This window comes from Podarcis muralis, chromosome 7 (assembly GCF_964188315.1).
Source record: "Podarcis muralis chromosome 7, rPodMur119.hap1.1, whole genome shotgun sequence".
Lineage (NCBI taxonomy): Eukaryota > Metazoa > Chordata > Lepidosauria > Squamata > Lacertidae > Podarcis > Podarcis muralis.
The window spans coordinates 84,647,071-84,674,999 of NC_135661.1; the positions used below are offsets into that span (position 1 = coordinate 84,647,071).

General features: G+C 49.9%; 1 protein-coding gene across 1 annotated transcript; it reads right to left on the reverse strand.

The window, feature by feature from the left end:
* Nucleotides 1–221: 221 nt before the first annotated feature.
* SYMPK (symplekin scaffold protein) lies at nt 222–26,019 on the reverse strand. Its single transcript, XM_028742111.2, has 27 exons — nt 25,844–26,019; nt 22,876–23,033; nt 22,262–22,327; nt 21,286–21,339; nt 20,997–21,070; nt 20,034–20,160; nt 19,646–19,895; nt 18,213–18,383; nt 16,550–16,789; nt 16,257–16,411; nt 15,520–15,670; nt 14,619–14,829; nt 13,756–13,906; nt 13,432–13,667; nt 12,684–12,765; nt 11,841–11,954; nt 10,239–10,386; nt 9,504–9,664; nt 8,059–8,167; nt 7,770–7,870; nt 6,804–6,894; nt 6,520–6,621; nt 5,399–5,586; nt 4,104–4,280; nt 2,367–2,507; nt 929–1,234; nt 222–614 (listed from the first exon to the last, which is right to left on the reverse strand). The coding sequence occupies exons 2-27, from the start codon at nt 22,987–22,989 to the stop codon at nt 333–335; spliced, it is 4,002 nt and encodes a 1,333-aa protein (XP_028597944.2). The 5' UTR covers nt 22,990–23,033; nt 25,844–26,019; the 3' UTR covers nt 222–332.
* Between the last annotated feature and the right edge of the window lie 1,910 nt (nt 26,020–27,929).

Here is a 27,929-nt window from a genome sequence, read left to right on the forward strand (position 1 = left end):
ATCTCCTTCCTCCTCCTCCTCCTCCTCCTCCTCCTCTCAGCCCCACCCAAAAAACCAACCATATTAACTACCTCCAAGGCACATGAAGTTCAAGGCAATTTACATATAGCATCAGCTGTATTTACCCAACTAACAGATTATCTCTTTTTTATAATTAAGAACTACGGCACCCCACTTTACGCCAGCAGGATAAAAAACAACAACTCCAGTACAGACAGAAAAGCAGTTGAGACCCGAGATTCTTTATTTAGAAATCTAATCCACTTTATTCTTATTTTCCTGGTTCCTTTCCCAGTTAACCCCTTTCCCCCCAATCTTCTTTTCCTGAATCATCAGCTGTCCGCTTTCTCATCTTGCTCCACAACGGGGTCCGGCAGCTCCTCTGCTGGGCTGGGAGAGTTTGCAGCCAGAGCAGCGGAAGGGGCAGGAGGTGGTGCCCCACCGTCTGCGGCCGGCTCCTCTTCCTCGAGGGAGAGGGTGGCTTGCTTGGCTGTGGGTGGCTTGCTTGAGGATCCCTCATCCGAGCTGCCGCTGCTGCTGCTACTACTGCTGCTACTGCTGCTGCTGCTGCTACTACTGCTGCTGCTGGCTGCTCCTTCCTTGCTCTGCAGCTCCTGGAGAAGAGACCAAGAAACCACCATCAGTGTGCAGAAGAGCCAAGCTCTGCCTGGCTCATCTCAGAACTCGAAAGGCAGAGAAGCTCAACATCACTTGTGTCAAAGGCTGCTGTCTTCGGAAATTAATCCGGCTTTCAAGTGGATGCCTGCCTGAACCAGATACGGTTTCGGCGGCTTGCGCCGCGTCTATAATCCTCTCGGCAGGGAATGTCAGAAATCCAAGACACAGCCGAGGTGCTTTCATAGGTGGAACTACAGGAGGTTTGATGGCCACTTCACTGACAAGCAAGCAAAAAAGAAAGTTGCGGTACCTTGGGTGGCCAGGGGCCCTCTAAACTGGAATCCAGCTGGGAGCTGTCTCCTCCAAAGCTCTCGTCTTCCTCCTGCATGCTGATGAAGATGGTGGGAGTCTCCGCTTCAGGCACCTCCTCCTGCAAGTCCGCAGATTCCTCGGAAGGGAGTGGGGTCTGGGGGGCTGCCGGGCGGGGAGGCTGCTGCTGCTGCTTCAGTTTCTGCTCCTCTTCCAGCTGGCGCTTGAGGGCCTTCTCCTGCGCCAAGCGCAGGGCAATCATATCCTGGGACACGCGAGGCAGGAGGGGCTGAGGCTCCATTTCTTCCTAGGATTGGCAATGAGCTGTGTTAGGCCCTGCAAAGTGTCCACTCCTTTTTCAAACCCTTTTCTAGTTGGGGGGGGGGGGGGAATGAGCGCACCACGCTCCTGGCACTGGGTCCAAATTCCCAACACTGTTCTGTGGTGAATCCCTCCCTCCCCACGCTGGGCCTCTATTTCTATGTCTAATACAGGGAAGCAAGGTAGCCTGGCTTCCCTTCTGTGAAAGTGTTCCCAAACATGCAGAAATAAAAGAACACTACGCAAAACTTAGGGACGCAGGTGGCGCTGTGGGTTGAACCACAAAGCCTAGGACTTGCCAATCAGAAGGTCGGCGGTTCGAATCCCCGCCACGGGGTGAGCTCCTGTTGCTGGGTCCCTGCTCCTGCCAACCTAGCAGTTTGAAAGCAGGTAGAGCAAGTAGATAAATAGGTACCGCTCCGGCGGGAAGGTAAACTGCGTTTCCGTGCGCTGCTCTGGTTCGCCAGAAGCGGCTTAGTCCTGCTGGCCACATGACCCGAAAGCTGGATGCCGGCTCCCTCGGCCAGTAAAGCGAGATGAGCGCCGCAACCCCAGAGTTGGTCATGACTGGACCTAATGGTCAGGGGCCCCTTTACCTTTACGCAAAACTTGTTTGCATCAAGGTCTCCAAGTTCGGGCTAAGCTGCGCTGTCTCCAAACATTGCGATCACGTATCTGCAGTGCTGCAGGCTTGCAAAAATAAAAACCATTGCACTTCTGCTCCCATTTGCAAACTCTGACTTGCTCCCATTTGCAAACTCTGACTGGACATCACTGAAATGGTTCTCTCTACCCTCCAAGGCCCTTTTGAGTCTCTCCACAGTGCTTTGCTCCTTCTACCATCAACCACTCAAGCTGCGCTCCTATGTATGCTCACACAGGAGCATAAGCTCCACTGAACACAGTGGGACCAACTGCCAAGGTTCACTGTGAAGGTCACAGAAACAGAAATCCAAAGACAGATGAATTGTCCTTCACAGTTCCCTTCTCCCCACCCTCCGTTTCTGGCAATCCCAACACACTGAATGCTCACTATGCATGTTACTGTAACCTGGCAAAACCCGCATTTGTTCAACGCTATGAACGCCGCCCCCTCCCTGCCCACCGTGTGCTCTGACCTCTTTCTCTCTTCTCAGCTCCTTGGTCCTGGGCGGGGCTGAGCCCCTCGCCTCCTCCAGAGGCTGCAACTCCTTCCCTTCAATGTCTTGCTTGTTGCTGGCTTCTAGGATGGCCATGGTGGAATTGGGAACATGAGCTTGCTGGTGGAGAAAAAACAGAAGGGGTTGCCTCATCCAGATGTGTGCCAATCATTGCATTTGAAAGTATTCTCTCAAACAGTATTCTCTCCGATACTTTCACACATACCCTGTCTTGGTTAAAATCCTACTGGGCTGGTTGAACAGAAGTTCATTAGTACGCTTTGCAAGAAAACCTGTTTTAGACTTTGTGGTCTTATTTAAAATGACTGTTCTGGACTGGAGATGCGTGCATGTGAGTATTACTGATGTAGTACTGGGTTTTCTTGTGTCTTCTGACCTATCCCAACCTGTAAGGACTGAGTTTCAAGTAGGACTTCTAGGTCTGCCATGCCCCACTCTTTAGACCAGGGCTGGGGAGCCCCTCCCTTTCTGACGCCAGCTCCCTTCATCTCCAGCCAGGGTGCCCAATGGTCTGGGGTGATGGGAGTTGTAGTCCAACAACATCTGGAGGGCCACAGGCTCCCCAGCCCTGATTTAGATAGGAAAGGTCTGCATGTGTGGGATCTTTGTCTTCAGCAGTGCCTGTCCAGGGGAGAGCCCAGCACAGACAAGGAGCAGGAACCAAAAGACTGTAATAAATGTCTGTGTATCTTAATATATCATGGCTTTCAGTGGGTTTTTAATCGTGGGCTGCTTTGGGAGCCAATCCTAGCTAAAAATGGGATATGAATATAATACAGTAAAATGAACCAACAAGTTACCTCTTAGGATTCTTTAAATCAGAGCTTTCCAAACTGTGTGTCGTGACACATTAATGCGTTGGCTGCAGTGTGTCATGCGAACGCTCCCCATGCTCCTCCTGGGGCTGGAAAGGGGTTAGTTTAACCTCCGATTTGCTACCAGCAGCACCTTAGAGATCAACTAAGTTTGTTATTGGTACAGTGGTGCCCCGGAAGACGAAATTAATTTGTTCCGCGAGTTTTGTCGTCTTGCGATTTTTTTCGTCTTGCGAAGCACGGTGTCGGGAAAGTTTTGGAAAAGCTTCAAAAATCACCAAAGTCTTTAAAAACCTCAAAAAAGGCTACCACACCGCGTTCTATGAGTTGCTCCTCGAAGTCAAGTCGCAACTGTATTAACGGTGTTAAGAAAAAGGAAACAAACTTGCAAGACGTTTCCGTCTTGCAAAGCAAGCCCATAGGGAAAATCGTCTTGCGAAGCAGCTCAAAAAACAAAAAACCCTTTCATCTAGCGAGTTTTTTGTCTTGCGAGGCATTCGTCTTGCGAGGTACCACTGTATGAACTTTTGCGTGCATGCACACGAAAGCTCATACCAATAACCAACTTAGTTGTTCTCTAAGGTGCTACTGGGGGGGGGGGGATTTAATTTTGTTTTGACTACAGCAGACCAACATGGCTACCTACCTGTAACTCCGATTTGCTAGTAAAACTGAATTAATATGTCACAAAATGAGGCGAGTCTAAAAAGTGTGTCAGCAACTTGATAAGTTTGGAAAGCTGCACTTTAAACAATGCCCTTCAAACTTCGAACCTTGATTTAAAAAGGCACCCTGGATTTTGTTTTGACTCGAATAACCTCTCCCCCAGCTCACTGCAGGACCATCTGCTCTGCAGCTGCAGCTTTGTTTGGGGCAGTACCTGATGCGGGGTGAAGGAGCGGACATGGGCCAGCAGAGGCTCCCGCAGCTCTGGGCACTTCTCGAAGACAGCGGTGAGCTGCTGAGGAGGCAACTGGAGGATGACTTGGAAGGACTGGGGCTTGGTCCGCTGGCAGCACTTGATGAAGCCCTCCCAGACCTTGGGGTACTTCCACACCTGGGGGAGGAAGGGGAAGAGTTAAAATGCGGCACCAGCAGCCAGAGCCTGCTCTGTGTCTCACCCCAGTGGCCTACGGTTCATCAGGCTGAATGGCCTGTTTCCAGCAGTGGCCGCCAGCCAGATGCCTCTGGACAGGTCACAAGCCAGGCATGAAAGCACTGGATTTCCCCTATAGGCCAACCAGTATGCAGAGGTATAGGAGGCACCTGTACACAGAGGTTGCATTTCTCTATCGTGCCATCATCGTGGGCACCCACAGGCCTACGCTGCATGAGTCTGTCCAATCTTTTTAAAAAGCCATCTATAGCAGTGTCCTTTGCTACTCAAGTTTTTCTCCCTCTTATAACACTAGAACTCATGGACATGCTATGAAGCTGAACGGTGGAAGATTCAGGACTGACAAAAGAAAGCTCTTAGTTTAGGGAAGTTTTTAATGTTTATTGCTGTATTGTGTGTGTATTGTTTGGTTGGAAGCCACCCAGATGGGTGGAGTATAAATAATAAATTATTACTACTACTACTACTATTACTATTATTATTCATAAAAAGGTAAAGGGACCCCTGACCGTTAGGTCCAGTCGTGGCCGACTCTGGGGTTGTGGCGCTCATCTCGCTTTACTGGCCGAGGGAGCCGGCGTACAGCTTCCGGGTCATGTGGCCAGCATGACTAAGCCGCTTCTGGCAAACCAGAGCAGCACACGGAATCGCTGTTTACCTTCCCGCCGGAGCGGTACCTATTTATCTACTTGCACTTTGACGTGCTTTGGAACTGCTAGGCTGGCAGGAGCAGGGACCGAGCAACGGGAGCTCACCCCATCGCGGGGATTCGAACCGCCGACCTTCTGATCGGCAAGTCCTAGGCTCTGTGGTTTAACTATTATGTAAATAGATTAGCCAAAATGCTGAGTTGCTGAGGTCTGTTAAGCGAGATGCGCAAACTCTGCAGATCCCCAAGTGTGCCAGTGTCGGTTGGCATCGGTCGCTGTGATGTTTGGGCAGAAGAAAGCTTTTGAAGCTCCCGAACGATCGACCAGGAGGGAGGGAACATGCCAGTCGGGCATGTGTCTCTGCCAGGGTCCTACTCGAGTGTAGACTGAGCTCCTGACACTTCTCACCTGCTTCAAGATGAGTCGGGAGAGGATGTTCATGACGAAGCCGCCCAGGCGTGGGTACATCGTCAGTGACTGGATCACGGTCCGCATAAGGAGCATGGGCAGCGGGTTTTGCTCCATGAGCTGCTGCATCACCACGGCCAGCACCTCGGACGTGTACACGTTGCGCTCAGCAAAGCACATGTTGGTGGCTGCAAGCAGGGAAGTGGAAAAGATCAGCTGCTGCTGCTGCAAACTCAGAGCAGCTGCCACAAGGTAACAGGGCAGGGGAACACCAGAGGTCAGAAGCTGCCCGTTCTTTTACGGCTGGAGTGGGGAAGCCTTTGGCTCTGCAGGTGTTGCTGAACTACAGTTCCCATGAGCCCCAGCAAGCAAGAAATGGGAGTTATAGTTCAGCAACATCTAGAGGGCCAAAGGTTCGCCACATCTGCTTAAGGGGAGAAGCAGGGCTCCATACTTCCAAATAGATGTACAGTGGTACCTCTAGATACGCACACGTCTGGTTGCATATCTTTCAGGGTGTGAATGCGGCAAACCAGGAAGTATTTTTCCGGGTTTCGCCACATGCGCAGAAGCAGCACCTCCGGTTGTGAATTCCTCGGGATGTGGCCGGACTTCTGAAACGGATCCCATTCGCAACCGGAGATACCACTGTACAGGATTGGGATACTAAATAAACTCCAGCACTCGCAGCCAGTTCAAGTGTATGAATTTCCTCTATGGATGCACAGTCATACTTCATGTTACAATTGCTTTAGGTTGTGCATTTTCAGGTTGTGTCCCGCGGCGACCCAGAAGTACGGAAAGGGTTACTTCCGGGGTTTCGCTGCTCGCGCAGATGCGCAAAATGATGTCACGCACATGCGCAGAAGCAGCGACCCGCGCGTGCGCAGATGCGGGTTACGTTCTTTTCAGGTTGCGAACGGGCCTCCGGAACGGATCCCGTTCGCAACCAGAGGTACCACTGTAATTTCACGAATGGAAAAATGTAATGGGGAAATTTAACCTATGTGTCTTGAAAGGGTGGGGTGTTTTTTTGCAGCTATGGCAGCCCAAAATAGTGAACACAGAGAACGGGAGAAATACTAGGAGGATTCTAAACAAGCAACTGAATTCTCCCTTACCTTTGATGATGGACTTCATGTCGCACTTGGTGGAGTCGATGTTGTGGAGGGCAATCAACAACTCCCCAGGATTCAGAGGAGAAACTGCCGAGTTGCCTTCACCTGTCGGAATCGATGCCAATGAAGAGATCAGCCACTGACGGAGCAGACAGTAAAGCCAGCCAGTCCACTGATCCCTTCCAAACCAAGCAAACCTCTCTCCCCACAGCCTCGGGAGACCCTTTTGAGCAGACCCGCCGGAAGCCACAGAAAACTCAAGGTTCCCATGTGGCCAAGATCCTTACCGTGTTGCGTTCCCAACAGGCGGTTGAAAACCTCCTTCACAACAATGGGATTCAGCTTGATGAGCTTCGGCAGGGCCTGGATCACCTCTTTCTGGAAAGGAAATGCAAGAATGCACATCATACTTGACCACACCCCCAGAGGAGAGAGCCCCCCCCAAAAAAAATGGGTATGAGGCACCACAAACAGAAGGGGCATACTCAGGGATACTTAATGGAAGCGGCGGGGACATGGAATCCTTCCTGCAAATCGCTAGAGAGCACACAGAATCTGTCTCCTCCATTGCTAATCTCCGGGGTCCTCTTCCCTCACTCCCATCCTTGTGCCATCTTCCCCACTGCTCCCCTCATCTCTGTCACTCAAGCAGGGCTCCCTCTCGTCCTTTAAGCCTCTTCTCAATCCCCACGTCTTATGAAGTTTCCCCCTGGATTAACTCCTCCACATCAGCACCCAAGGGAGAGGAGACTTAACCGTAAACCTCTAAGCTCTCTCATTTGCACAATCCTTGCTTCCCCAACTTCTGTTCCACCAACTTTTAAGTCTGCACTGGATTCACCTAAAGTGCACACATCGGTAAGAAGGAAGAGCGGTTTTAAATCCCGACATGTGTTGGCTGTCCCTCCTTCATCTACCGTACTTTTAGGGAAGTTGTTTGCTATGTGCTTGGACACCTCTTGAGATATAGTGCCCCATTTCCCATGGCGGCTCCCAAAATCAAGAAGCAGATTTTCTTCTGTGTCTGGATACAATGGCAGGCCATTTTGAATCCAGACGGCAGGCTAGGCTTTTCAAAACTGCTTTTAATTGGGAGGTTTCTTTGAATTCCTGAGCCAAGTTCCAAATAACCTGCTTATTGAAAATGTCAACTAAAAAGGCTCAAGACCAAGATAATATTGGCAGGGAAAGGGGGCAGGGGGGAGGAGTATTGCAGATCATCAGCAAGCCCCCAAGTGAGCCTCAGAAAATACCTTCTCCAAACCGTTGAGGACAGGGATAAGGAACCGGACATCCGGGAGCCTCTTGTTGTACAGATCTCGAACTCGCTTCACAAGCTCTGGAGAGGGGGGAACTAAGAGGAGAAAATCACATTAGATTGTGTGACTGAACAGCAGCTCTCAAGCTTGGACTGCTTTGCATAGCCCATATCCCAGTTCCACAGCATTTATCAGAAGCAACTACTTGTGTGACGTTGCCATGAGCCACCGTGAGGCCTTTGTATCGGACAGCACCTAAATATAAACGCTGAAGTAACTGTACCTTTGTCCGTCAGGCTGTGCAGGCAGCGGGTCACCAGGGTCTCTGCACCTTTGGGGCAGTTTTTAACCAGCTTGAGCAGCTCCCGGGAATTCATCCCCATCCCACGGATCTGGAAGCGATAGGAAAAGATCAACAAAAGGATGGTTTTTAGGGAGGGGTGGGGGATGAGAAGGTGAGGAAAGGAGAGCCATCTACTGTATTGGCCCGAATATAAGCCACACTTTCTTTTTCCAAATTCCATTCGTGAAAAGTTAAATTGCGGTTTATATTCGTGACCTTATGCCGCCAGCAAAGCGGTGCGGCTCCCCCCTCCCAGGAAGCAGCCCAGGAGCGTGGGGAGGGAAGGAGCATGGGGCAATGGCACCCAGCCTGCCTGCCGCTCCCAAGCCTCCCCTGAGCTGTCGGAATGAAGGGGGGAAGGCCGCCGGCACAGTGGCGCGGCTCCCCCTCCCCTGAGAGCAGCCCGGAGTGTGGGACAACGGCACCCGTCCTGTGCGCAGTTCCCAAGCTGCCAAATTTTAAACGTACAGCATATTTGTGGGTGTGGCTCATATTCAGGCCAATACAGTACAGTGGTGCCTCGCAAGACGAAATTAATTCGTTCCGCAAGTTTTTTCTTCTTGCGAGTTTTTCGTCTTGCGAAGCACGATTTCCCATAGGAATGCATTGAAAATCAATTAATGCGTTCCTATAGAAACCGCTTGCCAGGCTGGCGGTGCGGAGAAGGGCTTTTCTCCCCACCGCAAGCCTTCAGGACAGGTACGGGAACAGAGGGGAAGGCGCGCAGCGCTTCTCTGTTCCCGGGCTTGCGGTGGGAGGAGGGTTTTTCCTCCCCACTGCCAACATTCAGAACAGCCTTCCGAAGCCTGGCGGCGGGGCGGAGAGACCTCCTCCCCGCCGCAGGCTTCGGAGCCCCGCTGCCAGCCTTCGGAGGAGGTCCGAGGACAGTGGGGAAGACGTGCTGCACTTCCCCGCTGTCCCGGAGATTTCCCTATGGGCTTTTGTCTTGCGAAGGAAGCCCATAGAGAAATTCGTTTTGCGAAGCGCCTCCAAAACGGAAAACCCTTTCGTCTAGCGGGTTTTCCGTCTTGCGAGGCACCACTGTATAAAGAACGATGGTGGACCAGTGGCGTCGCAACGGGGGGGGGGCAGGTGCCATGTCTGGGGGGTGACAAGAAAGCACCCTGTGGCGGCTCGCAGTGGCGTGAGCAGCCATTGTGCAGTTGCACGTGGAGCATCCTCTGTTCGTGGCTGCAGCCGCGAGCAGAGGACCCCGGCGCCGGTGACAAACCGCTATGTACAGCGCATGTGTGGCATCACATTCATGCGCTGTACGTAATAACGACACACATGTGCCGTACATAGCGGTTTGCCGCCCCAGGTGTCACGACGCCTTCGTTCGCCCCTGTGGTGGACCACCCAGTACCCCTCTCTAGCCGACTCACAGGCTGCTCAATAACCCTGAGGACAGTGCGCTTGATGTCGGCAATGGCCTCCGTGTATACAGACGCCAGTTCATGGATCAGTTTGTGGTTCTGGGGAAGGAGGGCCAAGTAGAGATAGAGGCATTGCTTGATGGTCTCTTCTGTCCAGGGAGCAGCCACCTCTGCAAGGCAAAAAGAGGGTTGGGAAGAAAGAGACCGGGTGCCAAGGATTATGCAGAGTGCCAGATGCCACAGGAACAGGCTCCTTGCCATTCACAACTAGGGAAACAGAGCTGTGAAACGGGAAAGATCTCCTTGTGGAGATCTTGTTGTATAGGTTTAACTTAAAAGGGGGAAAGCCATAAACCTAGAAAAGCTTCTTTTACATGGGACGCCATTTGAGCACGGGGGAAAGCGAACGCCATCACCCGTCACGTATATAACCAGAGAACTGTAGAGTTGGAAGGAAACACCAGGGTCATCTAGTCCAAACACCTACAACCAGGAATCTTTGCCCAACGCGGGACTCGAACCCACAACCCTGAGATCAAGGGTCTCGTGCTCTGCGGACTGAACTATCCCAGAGGTTCACAACACATGCACTGTTTTGCCTCACAGTGAAGGCTCCATGCAGGAAGCAGTTTAACACGAGTGAGCAGTTTCTAAGTGGTGATGGGGATTTTTTCACCTCTACCATTATTTTTTGGCCAAGCCACCTGCTCACGGACACAACTGGACATGGTGCGGTCCAGTTACCTGTATCTTTGTCTGCGCCAAAGAGAACAGAGGGTGGATTGGGGTGGACCAGGAGCTGCAAGTAATTCAGTGCAAACTTCTCCACATATTCCCGCAGCTGGTCCTTCTCGTACATCCGCTTGATGAATAGCAGCGCTTGCTGGCGAACCTGAGATGGGTGGCAAAAGATGGGTCGTTTGCCAGCGCATTAGAAAGCTTCAGGAATCCCGAGGATTTTTTAAAAACCATCTCCAAATTTGAGATTATTTTTAAGGGCTCTTCCACACCTACTTTCTGCCCCGCCTCCAGGGACTTTCCCTGCAAAAAGCTACTCTTTCGTGCTGAACAGGAACAAAGAGCAACTTGGGTTTTCTGCAGATTGCCTTTTGCTCTGATTCAATGGTAAAGAGCAGGTTTTTGCAGAGAAAGGGTGCGGCGGAGAGCACTCTGACATGATGCTTTAAAGTATGGACTGGTGCCTAGAAATGCAGCAAAAAAAGGAAGCCTGGATGAGCCCTAGTGTTCTTTGGTTCTTGTTCCCACTGTGAGGAAGTTCCAGAGCAGACATTTCCCCAAAAGGAGAGCAAAGGCAAGAATTTGAAGAGGGTTGGAGACAGAAAATGTACAGGCATCACCAAGGCTCTCAGTCTCCTTGATCAGCTAGGGATGTAGCCTTTTTCTAAGGGCACGATGCCCCCAAAGCGGTTCAAAGTACCACCAAGTCCACTCTCTGTTGCCCAGCACTGGTCCACTCCCAGATGACCATAACACCATTGTAAAATCCATTCAGCAAATCACAGCAAGCAGTTACAAAAAGCGTGCAACAAAATTTAAAAGGCCTGTTGCACTGGTGTCCTGCCTGCATGCTTCCCAGGTGCATCTCAGTGGTCACTGAGGACTGTCGACATGCAGAGGCCTGGGAGGCCAGCTGGCTAGCCCTGGCTGGGTCGTCTCCTTCCAGCCGCCCAGCTGCGAAGGCCCATCGGCCTCTGCTCCGATGTAAATCAGCGACCCAGGCTTGAGAGCCAAGGCACACTATCAGCAGATCGAACTGCACACACAGAATAGGTGTGAGGCTTGTGGAAGCATACTACAACTACAGATTTATTAATCATAAATCAGGACAAAAACATGTCGTCTCTCTCTCATGTTGTCTCAGAGACAGCAGCTAAAAGCAAAAGCTATACACAACGGAAGTTCCCAGCATACTGTGCTGGAATGTAAACAGACATGTGACACGTAACAATCCCATGTCTGTTCCTTAAGGTGGAATGGAAATGTCAACAAGGACGTGATGCTGGGCTAGATTAACCTCTTACCCCACCCCACCCCAGTCTCTTCTTTCGGCAGGAACCCAAGTGAATAAAGATGGCACCAGGCCATCTCTTCAAGAGGTTCCAAAGTCAAGGTGCCACAGCTGAAAAGGCCCTCCAGTCACCACCCAGCTTACTTCGTATAAGCAGGAGGACACAGAGCCATGCCTCTGAGGGTGGTCTTAGTAGCTAGGCAGGTTCGTGTAAGAGCAGGCAGTCCTGCAGGCACCCTGGTCAGTTAGGAGCGACTTGCAAGCTTATTTCAGCTGCATTGCTCGGACCACACCAGAGAGACAGGCTCCAGGCTCACCTTGTCCTTCTCGTGGGAGCTGAGATCCAAGAGAACATGCAGATACTGGAACTGCCTCGACGGGCGCTTGAAGATCAGGTCCCGAAGCGTCGACATGCCCAGGTACGTCCGGCTCTGTAAGAGAGTTGCAAAAGAAGCTCAGAGCATGTGCAGTTAATGTTTTGGGCGGTGTCTGTGTGTGTGTGTGTGTGTGTGTGTGTACAGTGGTACCTTGGTTGTCGAATGGCTTGGCTCCCAAACAAATCGGCTCCCGGACGCCGCAAACCCGGAAGTGTTCCGGTTTGTGAATGTTTTTTGGAAGTCTAACGTACAACACAGCTCCCGCAGCTTCTGATTGAGTGCAGGAAGCTCCTGCAGCCAGTAGGAAGCCGTGCCTTGGTTTTCAAACAGTTCTGGGAGTCAAACAAACACCCAGAACACATTCCCAGGGAGGCTGTCAGTTTGGGGGAAGAGTAACAGTGTAAAATGTTTAAACTTTTAAACTGTGCCCGGGGGGTGGGGAACCCACACGCTGTTTCCAACAAGCCATAACTATGCACCAACCTTCAGACAACTTTGCAGGGATGCTTTTGTGAAACAGGAGCGAGTTGGAAGGAGGAGGCAAGGTCAGAATAGCCAATCCAGCAGCCTATTTTTGTAGGTCCCAGAAGATTTCATTGCATTTCTTCTAGTTTGGGGTAGGATTACTGATAGGAATGCCTTTTATAATTGCCCTAAAACGTGTCAAGCATACTTTGCTGGCCAGACCCCGGTGTATAAGCAGAGTTTCCTTCCCTGCAATCTTGTAAGGCTATGGAGGGAGCTCTAAGATGAACCCCAGCTGGTATCTGATTAGGGACGCACCTCATCTTCGCAGTACTTCCGAATCACTTCCAGGGCACTCTCGGTGATCAGTGGGGCCTCAAGTACCACCTTGGTAAAGATCCTGTGTAAGGAAAACAACAACAGAAAAAGCTTTGGTCACAGCCAGGAGCTTAGAAAAAAATAATCAGAAATAACTTTATTATTTTATAACCAGGGATGCAACATTTTAAGTTGGTGGCCTTTACAGTCCTGTGCCATGCCAACGTGCTCCATCTCAGAACAAAGTATGCATGCTTTTCTCCCTTCTTTAGCCTTAATCTTATTCCTCTGCATATTAGAAATTGATTAAAACTTGTACGGGAGAATTCGTTCTTTGAACAAACCCCGATTTAAAAGAGCAGATTTTGATGTTTCAGATTCTTCTGTGTTTCACTGGCTCCACCAGAATAATCCGCAACCGTAAGGAATTTCTGTCCACAGGCCTGTCTTGTAGGAGCTGTGGGGCAAGGACTGAGCCAATGAGGAAAGGAGGGGTGGGAAGTTAAGAAGAAAATTTGTATGTTTAAAAAATGTTTATGATGATAAATGCTTGAAATATTCTTGTGGGGGGGGACTTTACCTTGGGTCACCATAGCTTATATTGGGGTGCGTTTAGTAGCTTACCCCTCTTGCTCTCAAAATGTCTGGCAGACGTGGGGTTAAAGGGGAGACCAAATAATCAAAGGGGAGGTTTTGTGTCCCTGAACCTCACCCCGCCACACACCTCTACAAGGCCCCAAGTACCCACCCATCTTTTTGGTCCGGCTTCTCCTGCAGACCGGAGAGCAGGCCGATGAGACACTCGTCGTAGTTGTCGAGCGAGCCAGAGGGGTATTGGCTCAGGTAGGCATTGTACTCCTGGTACAACCAGGCGAAGGCGAGGTCCAGGCGGTTGCGGATGTCGTCCAGGATGAAGGTCAGGACTTCGCTCTTGAGAGGGACCTCGAACTGGGTCACCAGAGAAGAGAGGATCTTCACCCGGGCCTGCGAAAGAAGGAAGCTGGCGAAGGTGAGGTGGAGTTGCTGGACCCAACCAGGATCCCACCACGACAAGGCTGTGGGAGACACTTACGTGGGCGGCCCCGCTGCAGGCCACGGCCTTCTCGGAGCGCAGGATCCGCTTCACGGCCGCCAGCTTCAGCTTGTCCATCTGCACGTCCGTGAGTGGCTTGATCACGTCGCTCAGGCGGAAAATTTTCTTGCGGCCGGTGGCACCAGCCAACCTGGGAGAAAGGAAAACACATCAGCCTCTGAAGGGCAGGCAGAGAAGAAGCTCAAGCGAAGAGGGTGCTTTATCCAACCAATGCCCCATGTCTTCTTTGCAAGGATTTGGGGAAACCCTTTGCAATTATGCAGGGGAATTGGAAATAGGGTAAGGACACAAGTTCACGAAAGCGGGGGATCTTCCAGCAGCTGAGCGGCCACTCGGGAAGGGATTTGCAAAAAAGGAGACTGTTCCTGCAAGAGCTGGTTGCTCCAAGCACATGCCTTCTTGCGTACAACCAGCCCAGGAGAGCAGCAGGGAGACCACAGTGGCCACCAGTCAGAGAGGTTACGTTAGTTTTCTATGTAGCTCCATCCACATACAGGGTGCTTTTAAATAGAGACAAAGCGAGAGGCCAGTTCCTGGTCCCCACAGGGCTTACAATCTAGATAGACGAGGAAGGATATGACAGCCGAGGTGAATGGGAAGAAATCATCCCAACTTTTTCTGACAGGTCTCCCGTTTTCGTAGACTTATCTATAACTAGATAGTCTCATAACTTTAGGACCATGCTGCAGCCTTGATAAACTCATATACATTTATTTTATGTTCTGTGTTTGGCCCTTTTCCAAATGGTGTTTATCATTTGTCTCACGAGCTGCCTGTTAATTGTTCTTTAACTGAACTCCCTCCCCCCCCAACCTTAAAGGACAAAGAGGTGTTGCTCTCACCTGGGCTGAGTGGAAGGGATGATTGGTTCTGGGCGCCGCTTGGTCTGCGGCACCCCAGGCTCAGTAGAGGGGACAGAGCCCTGGGATCCCAACACAGAAATGGCCTGGCCTGTACTGAGAGCAGAGAAGCGCCGCTTGATCAGCACGCTTTCCGGTTTGAGCATTTTCTCTTCTTTCAGCGACTCCTTGACCTGCTTGGTTTGCTCCACACCTGCAGGAGAGAGGGAGAGGGAATTAATCATCTGGCAAAACCCACTTCATCCTCTGCCCCTAACTTGTGACTTTTTAAACTTCTCTTCTGTCTTATAGGTAGAGAGAGACCGCTCCCAGACCCCTTAAATAAATAAATAGCAAGAACTGAAATACAGTGCTGCAAATGTGTATACCCGATACCTCAGTATGTGGCTCAGCTTTACTGTTTGGGCTTGGTAATCATGTATGACAGTTAGCCTCAATAACAAGCATTCTGAGGATCGGAATCAGGGATCAGGAACCTCAGTCCCATGGTCAAAAGCAGCCCTCTTTGGGATGTCTGAAAACTGCCGTTTGTGTGGATGGAGTGAAGCCTGCTATAGAACAGTCACACCCATTATTCTGCCTGCTTTGGGCTCTGGTCCCACTCACTGACTGGCATGCGACCCCTGAAAGGGTGCCTACGAGGGAAAGGAAGACTCCCCTACCCCTAAATTAAACCCATTCAGCTGTGTCTATGAAACAGTTGGCAAAATCACACCCACAAAACATCGCATCGCAGTTAGTTTTTCTTTATGGGCCCGTGCAAAAACAAAGCAAAACCTTTGCAAATACAAAGACCACTGTATTGCTCAAACACCCAGAGGTTGGGACAATCTGTGCTAGAGGTTCATAGCAACTCCCCCCAAAGTTCCTCTTAGGGGCATACCTGGCCCTAGCCCAGCTGCCGTCATCTGGGTGGCCATGAGGCGGGCAAGGTGCTTGATCTGGACCTCAGTGCCGGCAGATTCCACCGGGGTATAGGTGGCTTGGAAGGAAGCAGGCATGTTTTCAGGCAGGTACACCATGCTGATGAGCACCTGGGGGGCAGAAAGATGGTGAGAGGGCCTGGTGTGCCACAGACAAGCAGGAAAACACTTCTGTTCCTAAGAAAAAGCCCGTCTTGCCCTACAAGATTGTAGGGCAGAGAGCCAGTGTGGTGTAGTGGTTAAGAGCGGTAGTCTTGTAATCTGGTGAACCGGGTTCGCTTCCCCGCTCCTCCACATGCAGCTGCTGGGTGACCTTGGGCCAGTCACACTTCTCTGAAGTCTCTCAGCCCCACTCACCTCACAGAGTGTTTGTTGTGGGGGAGGAAGGGAAAGGACAATGTTAGCTGCTTTGAGACTCCTTAAAGGGAGTGAAAGGCGGGCTATCAAGTCCAAACTCTTCTTCTTCTTCTTCTACACCTCCACTCATCCAGCTTTCACAATGACGAGGCGCGCCAGGCTAACTTTATGCAAAGGGACATGTGCCTCTCCGGCTTTTCCAGAAAGATCACCCTTCGGTCAAGCTGAGGTTGTGTCTCCTGCCATCCCGTCTGCTTTCTAGACCCCTTGGCAAAAGGTTCTCCCCTCCCGGCACTCAAGCGAGGAGCAGCCAAGGGCCACTTTCATCAGCTAAACCTACCAGGTTGGCCACGTTATCTGGAGTCAGAAGGGGCTGTAGAAACTCAGCGGTGATGTCCGTGTCCGACTGCGTGCTGACTTGGATGGAGGGCTTGGGGACTGGGGCTGCCACCTGCTCCAGGTCTTTATCCTCATCATCCTCCCCAAGATTTGGCTCTGCAGCAGAGAAAGAGAAAGTCTTTGTGTGTTTTATGTGGTGGGGCAGGTGCTGCACGGTTGGTGGATCATCACAGCGTTTGGAGAAGAGCCTGTCCCTCCCCACGGACCACTCCTGCCCCTCCTTTGCCCGCTCACCCATCTTCATCTTCTTCATGGCAGGGTCGCTATCATCCCGCGGGCGCTTGCGGAGCTCCTTCAGGTTAGGCATGTTGCGGGTGATCTCGGCCTGCTGCGTGCCCAGGTCCATCAGCAGGGTGGTGATCTGGGCCTGGAACTCCACGGAGGCCGGGTGCTTGAGGACGCTCAACAGGTGCAGCTTGAGGTTCTTCCGCACGCTGCTCACCTGGGACTTGGCCAGCGTCGGGGGGAGGTTGGCTGTCGGCAGGAGGGCAGAGGAAACGAATCAAGCAAGCGACAACATTAGAGTGGAACCCAGATCCCGGGCCCAAGGAGGAACATCCTGTGGAACACCCTCCCTTCAGATGTCAAGGAAATAAGCAGCTATCCTATTTTTAAAAGACATCTGAAGGCAGCCCTGTTCAGGGAAGTTTTTAATATTTAACGCTGTATTGTTTTTAACACTTGATTGGGAGCTGCCCAGAGTGGCTGGGGAAACTCAGCCAGATGGGCGGGGTATAAATAATAAATTTATGATGATGATGATGAAATTGAGTGGAAATATGAAATATGCAGCCTCCCTCTGTTCTCACTTCCACAGCACCTCACCATTGGGCCCGCTTAATTTAGCTGATTAAGCCTATATAGTGGTACCTCGGATTAAGAACTTAATTAGTTCTGGAGGTCTGTTCTTAACCTGAAACTGTTCTTAACCTGAAGCACCACTTTTGCTCATGGGGCCTCCTGCTGCCGCTGCACCGCTGGAGCACAATTTCTGTTCTCATCCTGAAGCAAAGTTCTTAACCCGAGGTAATATTTCTGGGTTAGCGGAGTCTGTAACCTGAAGTGTCTGTAACCTGAGGTTCCACTGTATGTCCAAACAGCTCAGGACCTCAATACCTTAAGGATCACCTGTTGTGGTTCTGGACAGCCAAGAGTTAACACTCCAGGAAGCGTTCTGATTCACTGGGTGCATCGCCCGCATGACTCGGGCATTTTCCTTTGATCTGTGCTCTGTGGGGGCTGAGCTCTCTCTGGAGAGCAGTCTGTTTGAGAACGTGAGCAAGGTAGTTTCGTTTTTGTTAGAGACAGAAAGCTGCAAGCATGCAGCTAGATTCTGTAGGTTTTTCTTTTCTGTTGTGAATGCTTCTAAATAAAGAGGGTTAGAATAGAAGCACTGGTGTCGAGCTGAGTTATTGAAGACACCACATTGACACAGACAAGCCATTTTACGCTGCGTGTGAACTCTGCTATTATCCGGCAACTGAGAAGCGTGGCAGGGCGTGAGTGGAAGCGTGTGGGCGCCACTGGAGTTTGTCGGAGTGGCAATAAATCAAATTTACTGCAGGGCTGTTGCAGCAGACTCACATGGGTCAAAGGATTTACGACCCACAAACCTGTAACATCACCTCTCCCCGTATGAACTGACCCAGACCCGGCGCTTGTCACCTGAGGCCCTTCTCTATGTCCCGCACTCCAGAGAGGTGGCTCCCTGTTTGTGGAATGTTCTCCCCAGAGAGGCACACCTGGCGCCATCACTACATGTCTTTAGGGAACACCTCAAGGTGATAGGAAGATTTCTGATTTTTTAAAAAGACTGGGGCAGCCCCAATAATGAAGGCCAGATCGATCTTAATAGGTATACGCGGGGTCCCAGATACTGTGAGCTTGGCAGGCTTACCATGCAGTGTCTCATAGGCCTGGATCACCTCTGACATGAACATGGGCCGCTGGCGGGCGATGGAGGCCAAGGAGCCCAGCGCGGCGGTCAGGTTGATGCTGGAGATGGCTGGGTGGACCATGAACTTCAACAGCTGGTCCAGCGCTGTCTTCCCTTCTTCCCACAGAACGTCTGAGAGGGAGAGGCAAAAAGCAGCTGTGAGGAAAGGCTGGTGGAGATCTCTATGCATTCTGCAGCCGCCGCCACCTTTGCAAGCACCTTGCCATGTTGCACCTGCAGCAGGTGACCCAGGCGAGACAGGAGGGGGCTCGGAGCAGACATTTGTGATCAAAGGGTTGGAGCAGGCAATGTTTGGTCCCTTCCCAGGATGACCAAGACACCTGATACCCCTTCCTGGGCTCTGCACTTATCCATCCTTATCCAGACCAGGACTGTTTTCAAAGGAGCCCTGCCGCCTCCCTTGGCTTCACCAGCTTACTGTATATATATATTTTTTTAATTAAAGATTTTCTTGACTTACAAAAGTGTGTGCAATGTCTCTCTCTCATATTATTTTTCCCCGTGTAACATTTTTACAAATCAGTTTCATTTGTTGAGATATTAGGAAGAAAAGGGGGAAAGAGGTGGGGGGTGGGAAAGATGGGTGGGGTCAGGTGGCGATGTTTCTATTATACTTAACATACGTGGGGGTTTTTGTCAGCATCACTTGTGCAGGTTCTCTGCTATTCACTTGTGTTCCTTTGGTGGTGAGAGAGGTTGGGGTTGACCTAGGGTGTGGCTGTTCATTTGTGGTGGTCTATGTTTTCATGTTTTAAAAAGTAGAGACATCACCTTGCCAACAAAGGTCCGTATAGTAAAAGCTATGGTTTTCCCAGCAGTGATGTATGGAAGTGAGAGCTGAGGCTGATCGCCGAAGAATTGATGCTTTTGAATTCTGGTGCTGGAGGAGACTCTTGAGAGTCCCATGGACTGCAAGAAGATCAAACCTCTCCATTCTGAAGGAAATCAGCCCTGAGTGCTCACTGGAAGGACAGATCCTGAAGCTGAGGCTCCAAGACTTTGGCCACCTCATGAGAAGAGAAGACTCCCTGGAAAAGACCCTGATGTTGGGAAAGATGGAGGGCACAAGGAGAAGGGGACGACAGAGGATGAGATGGTTGGACAGTGTTCTCGAAGTTACGAACATGAGTTTGACCAAACTGCGGGAGGCAGTGGAAGACAGGAGTGCCTGGCGTGCTCTGGTCCATGGGGTCACGAAGAGTCGGACACGACTAAACGGCTAAACAACAACAACAAAAAGTTTCCATGTGTGAGTGGGGTGGGTGAATGTTTTGGATCAGGTTAGCCATACTGATTCGTATGCTGTTGGTGGATTTTTGTGGTTGTCTTGTTGGGCTGTGTGTGTGATAAAGGGGAGCCATATACCCGCTTACTGTATTTGATGTAGGGGTGGTCCTCAGGGACCCGGTCGAGGCTGATGTCGTTCTCGTGGCGCTTGGGCACCTCCGACTCCGGCATCCGGGGAGAGAGGGTGATGATCAGCGCCTCCACGAACTTGATGGCGTGGGTGCGTATGCCGTCGTTGTCCGAGTCCAGCAGCTGGATGATTTCACTGGCCATGGCAGACACCATCTCCCAGCAGGCCTCCTGCATGTCGTTGATCACTCTGGATTTCACCATCCACTGTTGGCGGGGAGCATTATTAGCAGCCTCAGGTTTGAGAGAGAGAGGCAGAAAACAAGAGGCAGGGACCAGGCAGGCAAAGCGGCCCCAAAGAGGAAGCTCAGCTGCCCCCAAACCCACCCTGGGGGAGCAGCTCACCTGCAGCGCCACCTTATACAACTGAGTCATGGCAAGGATGGCTTTCTTCACCACATTGACGTTCTCATCCCTCAACAGCATGTTGAGGTTGGCAATAAGCTTGAGCAGCAGCTCGGTGTCCCGTTTGCTGGAGGCGAGAGGCAGCAGTTTGGGAGAAAAAGGAAGCAATGAAAGAAATGGGACCACGCAGGGGTCTATTAGTCAGCCGTGGTACAAACCCTCTCTCTCTAGATATATACGCTGCCCATCTGACTGGGTTGCCCCAGCCATTCTGGGCAGCTCCCAACAAAAAATAGGAAAAGCACAATACCACATCATTGTGGCGTTTGCCCTCCTAGCTGTGTGACATCATACTGGGTTCATAAGGAAAGGGTTAACTAATTGTAAAATGACTAACCAATGGGAACCCAAGGGGCAGAGTTAACGGTGTATAAGGTTTAAGCACAGAGGGTTTTTTAGAGGAGTTAGGATGGTTGAGAAGACAGTCTGGAGTTAGAAGAGACAGAGAAGATAAGTCTGTGGTTTGGGCTAGTCTGGTGTGAGAGAGTGAGAGACTTTGTTAAGAGGAGTCAGTCAAACAGTTGAGATAATCAGTCAAAAGGTATTAGGAAGGTATAGGCCGGTAAAGAAACGAAAGTTAAGATACTGACAGGAATATTATCTGAGAAACCATAAACTTGTTAATGTTTGTAAAATAACTTGGGGTTTTTTTGGTTCACTTTTAACAACTGTCTGGACTCAGTGTTTTACCAGAGAGTAACGGGTTGGTGGCAGCGGGGAAGCGAGCACAGTGGTGGCACAGGGATCAATAGACCATTAAATGTCCGGGGACCCTGTGTGATCACCACAATCACACACTAAAAACTTCCCTGGGATGGGCAGTATACACACATACCCCAAAGACCCACAGAAACAGCTAAGGGGATGCCGATTGCTAGGATGGCATAACAACATCTGACTTACCAGGCTTCCTCTATGAACCCGATGACAAACTTCCGAACCTCAACAGATTTGTCTGCCTGGAAAGCAATGATCTCCTGTGGTGCAAGGATAAGGAGAAGGTCAGAGGCGGCCACCTGTCTCTCAGGCCTGCCAACAACAGGCCAAAAAGCCCCACCCACTTTTGAGCTGGGCCAAGCCAGAACAGAACACACATGGAACAGAACCAAGCAAGACCAGCAGTGGCTGTTCCAAGTCCATGGACAGCAGAGGTGGTGGAGGGAAGGTTGTTTCTAGCACAAGCAATACTCACATCCAGGAAATTATCCAACAGCGTGGGATCTTTGTTTATTATCAATTCCTGGACCTAGGAAACAAAAAGAATAGGTAACATAGCCAAGTAGAGAAGGTAAACCAGAAGAAAGCTTATGGTGTATCATCAGGCGATCAGACGACTCCCTACTTGCCGGTCACTAAATCAGGTATTGGCAAACCCCACCCTCCAGATGTTTTGAGACTACAATTCCCATCATCCCTGACCACTGGTCCTGTTAGCTAGGGATGATGGGAGTTGTAGTCCCAAAACATCTGGAGGGCCGAGTTTGTCTACGCCTGCACTAAATCTTACCAGCCAGACCCACACAACTCCTCTTCCCAACAGTCATCTTGGAAGAGAGGTGGGGAACGTTACATGATACAGAGCCCCTAATGAGGCAGAGGCAGATTAACTCATCAGATCCTGAATTCAGAAACACTTCCTTCCCACGCCCAGCACAAACCCTGTTCCAAAGTGTTCAGTATGCAACTGCACATAAAACACATATACTTGAGGATAACATCCGTTTAAGGCCGCCTTGCACACAACATCGTCATTTTTACAAGATGGTGAGTTTAATGGAAAGTAACGTCAGTTGTGGGGCTCCTGATCTTAAGATGTTTCAAGGGAGGAGGAGCTGACTCACTTGGCTACAACTGTAGAAGGACATGAGCGGATCACACAGAAATTTCGTCCCACCTAACTCCACCCCCAGCCCCCACTGGACAGGATAGGGACTATTTTCTGAGAATCATTACTGCCAGTCATTCCCAGACCAAGGTTAGGTCATGCAGGTCCTGGAACTGGGAAGTATATTTCAATACTCTTTCTAATTCGTTAGCCTCACGTGAACCTACAGGTCTTAAGGCAGCCCAGGTACACGTGGCCCTGTGGAAACAAGACCGTTTAACCACAAAGCGTTCCCAGTTTACACCTAAGATCTTATCAATGCAAAGGCAGCGATGCCACTCACCTGTTTGAGGATTGTGATTTTGGAATCGTTGCTGATTAAGGCGGCTTGATTTAGCAAATCCACCACCTGTTTTTTGAAAAGGAAGGGAAAGAAGGCTTTTCAGAAAATGTTCTCGGAAACTGCTTATCACAACCTATCCACATTTACCGTATTTTTCGCTCTATAGGACACACTTTTCCCCCTCCAAAAATGAAGGGGAAATGTTGGTGCGTCCTATGGAGCGAATGCAGGCTCCTTGGCTTCAGCGAAAGCAATGCGAAGCCTCCAAAGCGCAGAGGGAGCGCTCCCTCCACGCTCCGGAGGCTAGGAGTTGCTTTCGCTGGAGCCTGGAGAGCGAGAGGGGTCGGTGCGCACCCCGCTGCCCTGCGGAGGCTTGAAAGGCTGTCCCCGAAGCCAGAACAGTGAGACGGAGCGCTGCGCAGCGTCTCGCTGTTCTAGCTTGGGGATGCCGGGGCTTTATGGGCAAACCCCAGGCTTCCCCCTTCAGCCCCGACACTGATTTGATTCAGAATATTTTTTACTTGTTTTCCTCCTCTAAAAACTAGGTGCGTCCTTTGCTCGGGTGCGTCCTATAGAGCGAAAAATATGGTAGACCCAGATCCTGGGAATCTTACCCTCTCCGAGGTAGTCATGGTGTCTATGCCAGACGTCTCCTCCCCGGCAAAGAACTGGGAGGCGATGCTCATGCGGGACAGGCCAGAGTCGCCCATGTTGCTTACGCCAGCCATGGCTGTCCACGCTGTTCAGTGGGCAAAATCAGTCAGGGTGAGGTCTAGAAAGGAAGCATGCAGGGAGACATTAGGAACCTCAGGATGGAGAGCAAAATGTGGTCCTCTCTAGCCGGCCCTCAAGATTCTCCAGAGGCTGTTCGTTCTATTCATTTTTGATAATCTATCTGGAGCCAAATACCATCTGTGGCGGATCTTCACGTAGTTCATGTAGAACAAACAGTAACAAATGTTGGAGATGCAATAGGATGAAGGGTACCCTATACCCTTTTTGGGATATGATTCATGAAGAGTTTAAAAAATTGATAAAGGTTTCACACAGCAAAAGGGCAGAAGCATACTTATTAGGAATCTTAAGTAAAGATATCCCTAAAGACAAAATCAATATATTTTTATATGCAACAATAGCAGTGAGAATATTGATAGCCAGCCATTGGAAAGGAAATAATATTCCAACAAAAGAGACTATGTGAGTACCTGGAGTTAGCTAAATTGGCGGACTTAATAAGGCAAAAACCCAAAACTATGGTACAGAAACAGTGGAATTGTTTAAATGAATATTTACATAAACAGGGCTCAAATACGAACATTTGTGTTTAGATCAACCTTGTGAAGAATATAAAGAATACAAAGATTTAATGGATTAGGAAAGAACTTAAGGGAAGGAAGTGAAGAACAGAGGTAAAGGCGAACTAGATAATAAAAGACATGTGGTGAAGGCGGTGGAAGTCTTTTAAAATATTTTAACTAAGATTTTTATTCTGTAATGTGTGTAAGTATAAATTTGGTATTATGGTTTATGGAAAGTATTTTATGTGGACATGTTTGAAATTTGTTTTGATATTCTTGTATTATTCAATAAAATTTAATAATAATAATAATAAAGATTCTCCAGAGGCCATTCCCTCTCCCCAGCCCTGCTTTGCATCCTCAAGTGTTTTTTGCCCGGCTGGAATGTGTCATTGAACAAGGCTTCCTGTTTTCCTACTCTACAAAGGTACACCAAGAAAAAATTTCCCTCCTATTTTTGTCCAGTTTCTGAAAATACTTACCGCAAACCATCTCTATACACCCCCAAAGACCTTGAATCTAATGAACCCAAAGACCACCTTGAATCTGTGTGCGAGAGGCTTTACTCAATATACTGGAAATGGCAATGTAGTCTCCCCACTACCGGTTACCAGTGTTGCTTTCAACATGTAGTTTTAACACAGGAGGCTAAGCTCCCAGCCAGGAAATCCGTGGAACAGATCACTTTGGCTGGGGAAAGCAAGGGTCATCCACTCTTTGAAAACAGGTCTAAATGGACCATTGGCTTGAACCAGCCGGAGGGCTCTCTTGCCAGGTCCACCTTGCCGTTCTGCCCCCACACCAGCAGTTCCACCCTTGCCATAGCAGAAAGCGGTGGGCTCTCTCCTTTGTTGGGGTTATTTTACACAAGAGGTTGAGTGGCCACCCTTCCTGCAGTATTATAATTATTATTTTATTTGCACCGCACTCATCTGACTGGGTCGCCCCAGTCACTCTGGGTGGCTTCCAGCGTAGTACCTCGGGTTAAGTACTTAATTCGTTCTGGAGGTCCGTATTTAACCTGAAGCACCACTTTAGCTAATGGGGCCTCCTGCTGCCGCCACGCCGCCGGAACACGATTTCTGTTCTCATCCTGAAGCAAAGTTCTTAACCTGAAGCACAATTTCTGGGTTAGCAGAGTCTGTAACCTGAAGCGTATTTAACCTGAAGCGTATGTAACCTGAGGTACCACTGTATCCTCATCATCCATCTTTCAGTTGTAAGTTCTGCAGGGCAGGAGCCTGTGCTTTCTGGTTGCTATGGGCTCTTCGTTTCAGTACAGCTGAGATACCTCAGTAATAGTGCGCTTTTATGCCACAGATTCATGATGACAGCCCTATAGAAATTGCAGGTTGCGCCCAACCAAATTCTTCTCTAGACCCCCTGAAATTAATCAGTGGGTCAACCTGGAATACAACTAGCATTGGAAACAGCCCTATATAGAAAATTTAACAGGAAGTATATAAAGGGCAGAGCTTGAACGACCGTTTAATATATATATATGGCATGATTTTATTTCTTATACAAATATTGAGGCACATGGTCATTCCATGTCACTGGTATATGCAAATGTCTGGCTCATTGAAGAACCTTTCCTCTCAAGAAGGATGAACTCACAGGTGGAGAATGCTTGTATTTGAATCAATTTTTATTACAGTGGTACCTCAGGTTAAGTACTTAATTCGTTCTGGAGGTCCGTTCTTAACCTGAAACGGTTCTTGACCTGAAGCACCACTTTAGCTAATGGGGCCTCCTGCTGCTGCCGCTGCGCCACCGGAGCACGATTTCTGTTCTCATCCTGAAGCAAAGTTCTTAACCTGAAGCACAATTTCTGGGTTAGCGGAGTCTGTAACCTGAAGCGTATGTAACCCGAGGTACCACTGTATATAAAAACATACTGCCGCAGGGGGTTGGGCTAGATGACCCCTGGGGGTCCCTCCCAACCCCATCAGCTCCCCCAGCGGCCAGGCTTCAACCCCCCCCCCCCCCGCTGCACAATTCACTTGGGCGCCCTGGGCGGGGGGAGTGGCCAGCCTCCCTCCCTCTCAGCCCGGCCTACCTCGCAGGGCTGCTGCGAGGATAAAACGGGGAGGGGGGGGGGGGATAACTGCGCCTTCTGGAACTCCCCGGAGAAAACCGTGGCGCATAAATATAACTCAATTAATAAAAACGACTAAATCCCCATCTTTGCGCGGGGGGGGGGGCCTTCCGCACTCCAACGGCCCTTTCCGTTGTCATGACAACGCCTAGGCCCCAAAGCCTGCCTCTCCGTTTCAAACCGTACCGGCCTCCGAGCCGCACCGAGCGAAGGGAACCAGGCGGCTTTCCTTTTCTTTTTTTTAGCCGGCCCTCTTCAAAGCCTCCATGTTCGCGGAACCAGATTTCTCTCGAGAGATAAATAGGTATTAAATTATTAACTAGTGCGCTTGCGCGTGGAGCAAAGCCTCTTGGGTAGCGTAGTCTGCTTCCTTCAAAAAGGCGCTCTCTGCTCGGTCCCCACCCCGCCCCTTTTAATAGGAGGACGCGGACGCGGACCGTGCTGCATTCTGGGTACGTGGCTCCCGGGGGAGGGCACATCCCGCTTTCAACCTATCAAAGAAGAAGAGGGGCTGTTTGCAGGGGTTTATGGGTAATGTAGTTTTCTCTCGCTCAAAGTGAGGGTGTTTTATTGTTAGTCACTGCGGAATTGTGCTACTCCAGAGGTCCGCGAGGAATTCTGGGAAATAGAGTCCAATAGGCCCCTCCCATCCAATGGGGGTTCCTAAAATGTGGGTGGGGTCACCCGCATTTGTTCAACCCACACTTGATAATTAGGATGAGAATTGAATATACTGGGTCTCACATTCTGAGAAGACCTGCCTGTGTGCTCCATATTCATAGGTGTAGAAGAGGCCTCACAGCCACATGGCATTTTGCTTCCTTCGAAAAAAGGCTTCGTCTTTTTGTAATCAGCCCTTTTTTATTTAAAGTGTCTTAACCTTCTCGATAGTTGACCATTGTGAGAACAGGATGCTGTACTAGAAGGGCCACTGGCTAAATCCAGCAGCAAGGTTCCTCCATGTCCTTATGACCTTACAAAAAAAAATATGGAATTTACATTTACGTTTAAGGTCCGTATAGTTCATGCTCTGGTTTTCCCAGTAGTGATGTATGGAAGTGAGAGCTGGACCATAAAGAAGGCTGATCGCCAAAGAATTGATGCTTTTGAATTCTGGTGCTGGAGGAGACTCTTGAGAGTCCCATGGACTGCAAGAAGATCAAACCGATCCATTCTGAAGGAAATCAGCCCTGAGTGCTCACTGGAAGGAGAGATCCTGAAGCTGAGGCCCCAAGACTTTGGCCACCTCATGAGAAGAAAAGACTCCCTGGAAAAGATGGAGGGCACAAGAAGAAGGGACGACAGAGGACAAGATGGTTGGACAGTGTTCTCGAAGCTACCAGCATGAGTTTGACCAAACTGCGGGAGGCAGTGGAAGACAGGAGTGCCTGGCGTGCTCTGGTCCGTGGGGTCACGAAGAATCGGACATGACTAGACAACAACAACATATGAGGAAGGAAAAGGGATGTGGGTGGCACTGTGGGTTAAACCACAGAGCCTATGTCTTGCCTATCAGAAGGTCGGCGGTTCAAGTCCCCGTGACGTTGTGAGCTCCCATTGCTCAGTCCCTGCTCCTGCCAACCTAGCAGTTCGAAAGCACGTCAAATTGCAAGTAGAAAAATAGGTACCGCTCTGGCGGGAAGGTAAACGGCGTTTCCGTGCGCTGCTCTGGTTTTGCCAGAAGCGGTTAATCATGCTGGCCACATGACCCGGAAAAACTGTCTGCGGTGTCATAAGAGAATCAGGGTCAGAGAGGGGAATAAAGGAAAAATGATCCTAATGATATCATCCTACCCAAAAGTCCCACAACAATAATAAACTGTGCCTTAAATAACGCATTGTTGGGAATATGCCATCTTACTGTGTCTTTTCACATATCATTGAATTTAATATAATGTGTGCCTTTTAATGCATCATCTTAATGTAACGTGCCTGTTGCCATTCCTGTGTACCTCTTTCTCCATGAAGATATCCTTTTAAAATGTATTCGTGGATGTATCTTTAATGAAATGCCGTAATATGCTGTAGTTTTGTGGGCTATTGGATAGCTGTTGGACTGGAGCCTGGCACACTTCCGCTGCGCCGCTCTGCTCTCCGTCAGCTACTTGTAGCAGAGTAAACGCAGCAGTAGAAACTGAAGCCCACCTGAGCACAACTTTTCTGAATGTATCCAAAATGTAGTTTTAAAGAATGTAACAATCTAAATATTTCAAAATGTATATACTTGACTCAATACTGTATCCAAAAGGCTGTCAAAACTCAATCCACCACA

Excerpts from the sequence above, each read along its gene's own strand:
- SYMPK (XM_028742111.2), bottom strand. The coding sequence starts at position 22,989 with ATGGCTGGCGTAAGCAACATGGGCGACTCTGGCCTGTCCCGCATGAGC. Across the intron at positions 9,665-10,238 it reads TGGCGCAGACAAAGATACAG|AGGTGGCTGCTCCCTGGACA; the intron begins GTAACTGGACCG and ends TTTGCCTTGCAG. Across the intron at positions 4,281-5,398 it reads CCCGACTCATCTTGAAGCAG|GTGTGGAAGTACCCCAAGGT; the intron begins GTGAGAAGTGTC and ends TTCCTCCCCCAG.